Below are 11,442 nucleotides of genomic sequence, written 5' to 3' on the forward strand. Positions count from 1 at the left end.
TTCTACTCACTGTCTTAATCATCTTGGCTACTGTTTTTGGTTTGTTTAAATTCTGCTGCTTTCTTTCTCTAATATTCTTATTACCTCTCAGACTTCGGCACAGATTCTCACATTTCAGTTTCAGTTTACTTGCACTTATTGACAACGCAGCTATGGCAGATGTTTTCATTTTTATCTCTTAAACTGGTAATTAAATGAACTCTTTTCTGTGTACACTCAGATTCTCATGGCCTCACTTGATTATGCTCATTCCATGCACACTAAATCTGAAGCAGTAACTATGCTTCTGTTATCATCAGTGATATTTATCGTTTTTAACTTGTGCTTATTTTTTTTTTTTAACACTCTCCAACTGTTGCCCTTTCTTCTCAGTGTCCTTTCATGTTATCCATGGGAGACGATTCACCCCATTTATGCTTTACAGTCACTGTTCAAACATTTTTTTTTTTCAATACAAACACAAATGACGAGCTAGCCTGAGGTCTGTTACTCTCAGTCAAAGGACAAAATCATTGCGAGATGCTGTACACGCTTGAAACATACCTGCTTACTTTGTGTTCCAATGAGCCGCAAGGATGTGGGTGACTGTGCTAGATGGTCAAATGAGGTCATTGTTCCTAATTCACTTGGAGCTATGGGTGTTGTTGTGAAAACTTTTCATGTGATCATTCTGCTGTATTGAAAGCGCTTTCAGATTAGCGGCTCAGAGGCTGCTTGATGGGACTGCAGTATTACCACTGGTGCTGTGGGTTAAACGTAACCAGTTGCCATAACATAATTTAACAAAAACACCTAGAGCAAATTGAAATTCCTGAAAAAAAATCAATGCAGAGTTGCAACAAATTTTTCTTTTCTTCGATAAAATATTTGTGCAACTTACTTGATTTCAGAATTGTTTTTTCGTAGTCACACGACTACGTGTGACCCCTGATATTTTTGTCATTGTATAAATTAAATGACACGGCAAATCCTCAAATTTCAGAAGCTGGACAGAAGCCGGTCTGCTACTTTTTTTTGTGACGTGTTTGCCTGCATGACTTGTCACTTTTGATAATACAAAAGAATTTGAAACCACATAAACATGCTCAAGAAGTTGAAGTTGAAATTATTAAATTTGATTTAACAAATTGTGTGGATATGTATCAAAGTTACTGTGCCGTTAGCTTGAGAAGCAAGTTTAACCACAAACAGCACGTTTGGCTCTATGAACACAAAGATTTTCACTTGCACATTTGTCTTAAAGCTATTTAAGACTTATTTTTAATGGAAATCATTTTTAAGCACAGGTAGATGTGTGGATTTTGTCCTGGATTACTTAAGCCTTAGATTTCATATTTAATGTTTTCACAATATGTACCTGGTCAGACTGACCCAGGCCAAGAATTGCCTCACAGTGTCTACACCAAATCTAGAATTATGCATCTGTTTAGATTTTTTTTAATAGCATAATTGTCATTTGTAGATTATTGTCCTAAATTAATGTTTAGGTTGAAGTTTTCCAACCGTTTTTTGTTTCAGAGAAAGATCTTTACTATCACACAATTTCCTTTGTTGTTAAGACATCATTAAAGAGTTTTCATAACTTACCATCCATAATTATTTAAAGATGATTTAACAAAAATAAAATTTAAAAAAATATTGCAAAGCAGTGAAGGGGAGCCTTGCATGTGTGGCAGTTGCACATGTGTTTCCCACACTCACTGAATTAGCAGCTCAGGTGAATTTTATGACACCCCAAGCCCTCATTTGGTCACAGTTAAATCAGAACAAATGGATTCTGACTGTTTTTAGATTATTTAGTTACATTGCAGGTGCTTGTGCTTGCAGGAGCAGATGCTGTGTCTATGTTAAGGGACCAACTTTGTTCCCTACTTGCACCTACTTCCTCCGTCTGCAGGAACCTGGGCAAATATGATTTGAGCACAGTGTTAAGATCCGTCTTGACCCCTCTCTTTATTACTGTCTCAAAAAAAATACACACAGACATGGCGTGTGCATCTTTATATGTGCAGTTGTTTTTAAAATGAGAATATCTAAGAACAAAACAGGAGGCTAACTACGAGTAAAGATTTAAATCTGCTTTCCAGAAAGTATAATGCAAGTTTTCAGAGCTTTTTCTTTTTTAGTTTTCAGAAATTATATTTTGGACACCAAGACTCTGATTAGAATAATATTAGCGTAAGTGAAGCATTTTCTTAAAGCAGAAAGGAAAGTGTTAAAAAAAAAACCAGATCGAACTATTACTGAATTCAATCCATCACCGTTCAGCTCTCTCCCAAGAAAACTTGGCACAACTTTCGCAGACAGGACCGCAGCGCAGCTGACGCTTGTGAGGAGGAGCCGCTTGAAGTCATTCAGGACGCAGCATCACTGTGAGAAATAATCCGGCATCTCTCTCTCTCTCTCTCTCTCTCTCTCTCTCTCTCTCTCTCTCTCTCTCGTTTCCAGTATACTATAGACAGTGTTCATTGCCACTGTGCTGGTCAGAACAATGTGAACTAATGGAAGGATTCTGGTGGATCGGCTGCTCTGTTTGAGGAAAAAACGTGAACTCGGAGTGCAAGATTGCAGCGGAGAAGGAAAGATTACAGATGCCCATCTCGGAGCAGCTGGTTGGATGGGGCGAAAAATAATAAAAACTCAATAGGCTATAATAAAAATAAAAGGATTACTCGAGTCAAGAAACTCACTTTTCACCGGGACCAACGCGGTAGCTCGCCGATGATTTTTCAGGTTGAAATAAATATAAATACATATACTTGAACTTTTTGCGTGGAGTTTGATGATCCTGGACGGTTGAGGCTTCCATGGGTTTAACAAACAGTTCGGATGAGTTGCTTGAATCCCCAACCTGCTCAGAAGCAAGCTGTAACTGCGACAGCTGATGTAGAAGCATCCTCTAAGCTCCAGAGACAGCTGATGAAGGTTCCTTACCCAGTTTAAATCTGTGCTGCAGCAGCCTAAAACCCACACGGAGCACCTGAAAAGCTAAAAGCTTGCAGTTACCTAATAGAAGGCAGACATGGAAATGACCAACGGGTCCCTGCAGTATCCCTCCATACTTCACACGGACTTCGGACCGCTAAATGACCTTCTGGAGGAGAACGAAACGAACTCAACCGCAGGAGAGCGAAACTGGCTGAACTGCGTTCAGATCCGGGTCCCTCAGGAGCTCTTCTTGGCACTGGGACTCATCAGTCTGGTGGAAAACATCTTGGTCATCATGGCGATTATTAAAAATCGAAACCTCCACTCGCCCATGTACTACTTTATCTGCTGCCTGGCCGTGTCTGACATGCTTGTCAGCGTCAGCAACGTGGTGGAGACCATATTCATGCTTCTCAATGACCACGGCCTCCTGGATGTGAACCCCGGCATGCTTCGCCACCTGGACAACGTCATCGACGTGATGATCTGCAGCTCCGTGGTGTCCTCTCTCTCCTTTCTGTGCACCATCGCTGCCGATCGCTATATCACCATCTTTTACGCGCTGAGGTATCACAGCATCATGACCCCTCATCGCGCCATCATCATCATCGTGGTGGTGTGGCTGGCCAGCATCACCTCCAGCATCCTCTTCATCGTATATCACACCGACAACGCCGTCATCGTGTGCCTCGTCACTTTCTTCTGCACTACTCTGGTATTCAACGCCGTGTTATACCTGCACATGTTTGTCCTGGCGCACGTGCATTCTCGGCGCATCGTGGCTTTCCACAAAAACAGGCGCCAGTCCACAAGTATGAAAGGAGCCATAACCCTCACTATCCTGCTCGGGGTCTTTATTTTATGCTGGGGCCCTTTCTTTCTACACCTTATCCTCATCCTCGCCTGTCCCACCAGCCCCTTCTGCAACTGTTTCTTTCGAAACTTTAACCTTTTCCTCATCCTCATCATCTGTAACTCCCTCATCGACCCGCTTATATACGCGTACCGGAGCCAGGAGCTGCGTAAAACCTTGCAGGAGATGGTCCTGTGTTCGTTTTGCTTCGGCGTGTGATATCATGGACATTCCTGAACAAAACCGAGCGCAACACAACATTCTTCCTCTGTCTTCAACATGTCCGAAGATAGAATTAGACACAACTGATATATGTTTAAACATGCAAATGTTGCCCGTGCGCGAGTGCACATGGCAGCTGAAGACTGTCACACTGCAAAAATTTGATAAATAGAACTGGCTTCCGTTTTAGCTGTAAATTTATTCATTATTGCGTTACGCTTTTTTTTTGTTCTTCACTGGGAAGCTTGTGGATAATCTCGTAAATCAGTCAACAGTTTCACAACACTACTTATTGGATCTGGTCTTAGTGGTTTTTTTCTTTCTTCTGTAAACATGTTTGATTTTTTTTTTGTCTAAAAATGCCTCTTATGGTGGTCAAAATATGCTGCCTTAATTCTTTTTTAAAAAGGCGTTCAATTATTATAATTTCTTGAAAATAAAAAAGGAAGTTTACTTTCATTTTTAAAATGGCCAACAACAAAAGGTCGCTACCTTACATCTCTATCCCTTTTAAGATTATTTATTATTATTTCTGAATCAATATCTTAATTACATTTTTCTTTTAATGAATGATGTGCGTTGCAAGAATTAAAAAAATAGAAGCAGCGAATAATCTCTTAGTTACTGCAGCTCAAATGCAGATTATTTTATATATAGACTGTCTTTGGGAAAATGTTCAAGCATGGTGCAAACGGAGCAGGGGACGGATGAAACACAGCTTAATTGGAGGGGCGATCAGACTAAACCTTAAAATGACACTGTGTGACAAACTCCAAAATTACTGTTGCAAAAATAAACGCCAAATATCCCAGTGACTTAAAAAAAAAAGAAAAGAAAAAAAGGGGACAAAAATCACATGAACATGCTTGGTGGTAGGCCCGAGGCTCATGGCATGAGAGGGTTTATGAAAGAAGAAAGAAGCCATGTCAAAGCTATATTTCTGGAAGTTTGTGGGTTCTCTGAAATGCGCAAATAAGGGACAGTTTGGGCTGAAGTTTTTGTTATGTAGGACAGTCTAGGAAGGAACGGACTAAAGATCCATGATTAAAAAGACAGCATACAGGTTACACCAAGTCCAGCTAATGTAATTAATTAACTTCATTGCATAAATTAATTATTAACATTAATAGTTTTAGTTGATGCATATATTCCATGGTGTTCTTTATTTATCCCACATAAGTGCTGGTAACAGGCCTGCATTTTGCACTCTTATCATTTTCTGTGGAAAAGATGAAATTCATCCATCTTAATTTAAACTCTGAAAAGTTTTAAATCCCCACATGATGGTGGGAAGAAAGGTTTCTGGGTTATCAAGCTGTCTGCCAACAGATAAATAAAGAAACCATGATAGCAACAATGCAATGTGTAATGTGAAGTTGTGCTCTGTGTAATGTTTTTGTTGTTGTTGTTTTTTAAAGATTAATTTTAGAACCCATTTTTTTCTTTTTTTTGTACACTTTGTTTTTTGTATACTTGATTTATTAGACTAGCTTTATTAGGATTGTTTTCAGAGTGCTGGCTCGATATAGAACTGATAATATACAACATTGTCATGTATAAGTCTTTAAGAAAACCTCTGTTAAAGATAATGACAGTCAGAGCTTCAGTATACAGCCACAAATAAACACGATTCCATACATAGTATAAAATGAAAATGTATAAATGTGGGTGTTTAACAAAAAAGAAAAAAAGAACAACTGTGTGCATCCAGGTCAACTTAAAATTGAGTAAAACAGGACTATGTTGTTCTGCATGTCATATGTATATGTATGTTAGTGGAATTGTTTACCTGTTTTCCCAAATAAAGGGGTCAAAACATACAAAATAGTTTGTATTGAATCCAGAACAACAGTGGTATTGCTTAGTTATCATCTGTCCATCATAAAGTCAAGTATTTTTCATCTCATTATTATCTTCAGATTTTTGCACATTGCTTGTAAGCATTATTTGAAGTCTTTATTCATGTGCAATCAAGCAAAAAAAGACTGCAGCTTCTCTAGGAAATGCCTCTGCAGTCAAATAAAGAACACGATATCCAGATTTTCAAATTATGGACAAATTATGGTTGCTGTATTGCATTAAATGGTAAATGGTCTGTACTTGTATAGCGCTTTACTAGTCCCAAAGGACCCCAAAGCGCTTTACACATCCAGTCATCCACCCATTCACACACACATTCACACACTGGTGATTAAGGTAGAAATTGTCAGTGTATTGTATCTGTAGGTATCTCTGCAGCATCTGCAGATGACATTCTAACTTTAATTGCAGAGCTTTTAAAGTTTGCCTATTTATTTGCAACATGAACATTTTCTGGTTCACATTAACAAAAATATGCAAGGCAACGTTTGCTCTGGGCAGACAGTAGAGCCATTGATATACAACACAACAGAGGCGTTTTTTGAAATGCTCCATTTTTAAACTCATGATCAAGTTCATTTGCTGTGCCTTAAATAACAGCAATGAGCACAGGGGATTTCCAGTTTGAAAGAAAAAGAAAAATCCCTCATCCTGTCCTCAAGGAAAAAATTAAAAAATCCTAATTGTTTAAGATGATTTAAAAAAAATTCTTGGCTTTTTTTGTATGTCACCCACACACACATTATTAGAGGGAAATGGCTCATTTTTCCATTTTATGAAAGAAATGGAGGGAATGCGTACAAGTGAAAATGTACATATGTCAGTTCGTTAAGTGGACATTCTTATATACTGGTTTTCTACTTGAGCACTGAAAGTATCTATACAACATGTCTCATTCACCTGTTCACAAATTCATTCATACAAGCACCGTTTTCTGCTTCTAAGTGCTTTCTATCTAACATTCACACTCCTGAACATATCAGGAGTAACTTGAGGTTTGATATCTTGCTCAAGGGCGTTTTGGCATGCAGACCCGAGCAACCAAGACTCAAACCACAAAGCGACTAATAGATGACCTGCCCTACCTTCAGAATTACAGCCACCCCAGTATTATATTTGCAGTATAATTGTTTTTTTTGTTTTTGTTTTTTTTTAAAACTTTTGCTAAAATCTTTTCTTTCCAGTTAGATTTTCATGTTGTAACAGTCCATAATTGTATTACATGCATTGGCACAGCCTAAATTTCAAAGAAACTTCAAGATGATGAAAGATAATCCCAAAATGAATGAATGCTATTCATTGTGATGGTTTGTGTCTAAAAATAATTTATTACCCTCATTAAATAGTAATTTGTGAATGGTAGTTGCTTTGGAAGATTGTCTCACGGCTTTGAAACATTTGTCTCTCCTGCCAATCCCGTCTCAGATATTAAATAAATATTAGGGTTGATCACGACACGTGCTTCTCAGAGGGAAACTGACATGGACCAGAACACACTGACATCACTGTCAGTGACCTGTAATGATAACGTTGACCATGAACCCCAGATTCGTGACCATGAAAATAAATGAAAAATGAACCATATGTTATCTGTAGTGTCTCACTTAATTAGAATTACTGCTGATTAAAGGAAGGAAGAGACGTGTGACTACATAATTTCCAGGGAACAGCATGTTATTATTGGTGCTATGACTTCTGCCTTCATTTAGCCACACAACACAGCTCTGTTTGCAGTAAAGGAAAATCTCCACAGCTGCTTCCCCCAACAACAAACACACTCAAGCTATATCCATATGACCAGACCACAAAATGCCTACCCTCAGGGATGAATGCCAATAAAATATATTTTTAAAAGGTTTTTAATCAAATGATTTTGATTAGAAAATCTTTACAAACAAAACCTCCCATAACTGAAAATAGTGGATACTGAAAACTGAAACAATTATAAAATAGCATAAAGTAATGCAATAGTTCTCCAAAAGTTGATTCTGTTCATCTGGACGTAGCGTTTTTGGGAGAAACGTTTCGTCACTCATCAGAGTGACTTCTTCAGTCTCAGCTGACTGCAGGTTTCCCCAAATCTTATAAACAGTACATCTGCACAATCATCTGCACTGAAACCAGCCCACTGAGGGGACAATGGGCTGGGAGGTCAGTTCCTTAATCATAATTATGTAAATTCTCATTTGCCCAATTAGAGAGACTGGACATTCATCCATCTGTCTTCTGTGTATCCAATTCAGGGCCAGCAGGCTGGAGCCTATCCCTGCTGTCATAGAGGCAGGGCAGGTAGCCAGTCTACCACAGGGCTACCACAAACAGGCAGACAACCAGCCACACTCACATTCGCACCTGTTGCCCATTGACAATAACCAATTAACCTAGCCCTCAAATCAGATTGAGATGCTTTGGCATGACCTGAGTTAAAATAAAGAGCGGGCCAATATTCCTCCACAGCAGTGTGAAAGATTCAATGCACCATACTGTTTGACAGCAGTTCTTGCTGCTGAGGGTTGCTCAAGCAGTTAATAGGTTTAAGGAATATAACCTGTCCACCTAACCACAGGGCTAAGCAGGTTTGGATAACTTTTTTCCCTTAATAAATTAAATCATTATTTATAGAGTGCATTTTGTATTTATTTGGGTTGTCATTATCTAATATTGAAATGTGATTATCTGAAGCACGTAAATGTGACCAATAGGGAAAAAAAACCATAGAGGCATGCACACCTCTAAAACATTTCTATACACTGTGAAATTGTTTTGGTACCCCCTGAAAGTTAACACACTCGTGCACATGTGATGGTCATTGTCCACAAATCTCTTAGGACAGCCGTGAAAGACAATGAAAGACCCGTGTTTACCGAGTCTCTACAGTGAAAATTTGCTCTACAACCTCTGATACTGAACATTATCTCCATAAATCTGCTTTAAGCTGAACCAAAATGGGGTCTGAATGTAGTACTGGTGTGTGTTTTAGTTTCCATTAGATGCAACAAGTAAACCCATATGGAAAAGATCTATATAAATCTTATAAAGTTTGTATCTGTCTTGTGTGAAACTTGGATGAAAAGCATACAAGAGTGAAAACGGATATAAGATCCCTTGAAAAATTATATAAATGAAACTTGTATGTTCTGGATACTTACTAAAACAATGTATGAAAGTAATGAGAAAGTGGCCACTTTCATGAGTAAATCATGTAAGTTTTTACTATTTCTTTTCCACATGGGAAGGCAGCTCTGCTATGTATGGTGGTTATTTGTGAATCTTAATTTCAATTCAGTTCATGTGGCGGAGGTGTGGTCCCGGGCGCGTCTGCAGGGGAGGAGTGGTGCAGTGGGTTCAACGGGGCTGTGCTGGAGATGCCGGTGAGAACAGCTGATGGCGATTTGGACTGATAATGGTTTCCTTCCCTTTTTATAGTGAGACGGAGAGGAGCGGAAAAGAGGGAAATCAGCTGGGACCGACAGCTGTCAGACTGTGTTCAGTCATAACCTGAGAAAATTATAAATAAATGTGGAACCTGGTGATAAAGACCTGTGTGTGTGTGTGTGTGTGTGTGTGTGTGTGTGTGTACCTGTGTATAGTGCATTTCACAGTTCACTTTTTATATAGTTCCAGTTCACAACAACAGTCATCCTAAGAAGCTTCACATTGTAAGTTAAAAAAAACTTTGATTGCAAAGAGAACTTCAACAATCAGACAATACCTGCTGAATATCTGCTAAAACTGGTTTGGGTGGGAGACAGAAAAGAGACCACAACAAAAAGAAGAGAGTAGAGAGAGAGATAATGGTGGCATACGATGAGTGAAAATGGGGAAGAAGAAGTCCATAAGTAGCCTGATCCTATAACTTTATTAGTCTAGATAAGAGTTATCAAAAAGGTAAAGCTTTAAATCTTTAAAGCAGTGAGAGTCTCTGTCTCCCAAACCCAAACTGTGAGCTGGTTCCATGGCAGAAGGCTCTGCCTCCCATTCTACTTTCAGAAACTCTTAGAAGCACAAGTAACATGACAGTCTGAAGAAAAGCTGCTCTATAAAGTCTTTATGTAACCATGAGGCCTTATAATTCAAGACTTTGTATGTAATGGAAATAATCATCTATAGAAATAGAAATGGAAAAAAACAAAATGCTCATTGCCACACACTTGCTACATTTGTGCACAAATAAATGAAACTCAATGTAAAAAGGTTTTTAGGGCAGATTCCTAGTAGATTACAGAAGCAGCATCATTCCCAGAAGCAGTAAAAACAAGGAACAAGGAAAAGAATGAGGCACCAAAATGATCACACTGAAAAATACAGTTATGATAGGGTTATGGCCTCTTCATAGATATGGCAGACATGTAGCAACATCAGCATTCATTTTCTCTGGAAGCCAACTAAGGCAGGTTATTATTATGATTATTATTGTTGTTGTTGTTGAAGTAATGCAAAGTGACGTTTCTTATATGTGACAAGTCTAGGGATCTTTCCATGTAGATTTACTAAAGCCCATCTTTATGTATTTTAGCTTGGTGCAAAGCTTTAAATCTAATCTTCAGTGTGAATCATACATGGTAATAACTTCTAGGAACTCCCAAACTGTTGTAAATTATAATTCATAACAAGCTTGGTGGTCAAAACATTTTCTCCGAAACCAAATACTGAATACTGTTATTGGAGAAATGTTATAAAAAGACTGTCAGCTGCTAAGGGGATAATGTAAAATTTTATTTAATATGTGCAACAACCCTGAACTCCAACAGTACCCTCTCCCTCCTTTATTTGAACTGGTTTCATCATATTCCACTGAAGTGCTTTTTACATTTTTAAGCATTTTTAACCAAGGCAACAAGCCACGGTAATAAAACCACACTTAAAAAGGTTTCTCTGTAGTTGCTTGTGTATTAACAGCAAAACCACTGATATACTGGACCAGATATAAACAGACTGCTTACACTGTATTGATTATTATTTATTTATTTTCGTTTTCTTTTGTTTTTTCAGTTTTTACGCAACATGTTTGCTGCGAAGATGTTGTTTGCCATATTCAGTAAGCTCATGAACATTCTCCCTTAAAGCTAGCATCTGTGATATTTATGACCAGTCACTAACTCTAATTTTTCAGAAATCCTTTTGTGGTATTTAAAACGGACAGTTTATGAAAATGACATTAGATGAGTATAACATATGGTTTTGCAGAGTGCAGTGTTCAGGTGCTAAATCTGTAATAATTTATTTCCCCAGTAATATGTGACCTCATTTTTTGTACCCTTGAGCTAAGCAGCATGAAACGCGTTTTGTCCTTGCATGAATCCAAAAATTCCCAGTTTAAAATGAGGAGTTTGAAATGGAATTTCCTACACAAATCATTCTTGTCTTCAAGCAAACAAAAGCCACTGAAAAGCCAAAGGGAACTATAAAATCAGCGGTCAAACAAACAAATAATAATAATAATTTTAACTGCCATTTAGGAGAATAATATTGTATTTGTTGTAGAGAAAAGTATTATTTATATGACATTTCTTTCATTATCAGTACAACTAATAATTCATTTAAGGATTATATTTAGATGATGTGTATAAAAAAGAAAA

The 11,442-nt window shown here is 38.0% G+C and overlaps 1 protein-coding gene across 1 annotated transcript; it reads left to right on the top strand.

The window, feature by feature from the left end:
* Nucleotides 1-2,488: 2,488 nt before the first annotated feature.
* mc1r (melanocortin 1 receptor) lies at nucleotides 2,489-4,235 on the top strand. The gene has a single exon (XM_026169556.1). The coding sequence runs from the start codon at nucleotides 3,023-3,025 to the stop codon at nucleotides 3,998-4,000; it is 978 nt and encodes a 325-aa protein (XP_026025341.1). The 5' UTR covers nucleotides 2,489-3,022; the 3' UTR covers nucleotides 4,001-4,235.
* Nucleotides 4,236-11,442: the final 7,207 nt, after the last annotated feature.

The sequence above is a fragment of the Astatotilapia calliptera genome, chromosome 1 (genome assembly GCF_900246225.1).
Source record: "Astatotilapia calliptera chromosome 1, fAstCal1.2, whole genome shotgun sequence".
Lineage (NCBI taxonomy): Eukaryota > Metazoa > Chordata > Actinopteri > Cichliformes > Cichlidae > Astatotilapia > Astatotilapia calliptera.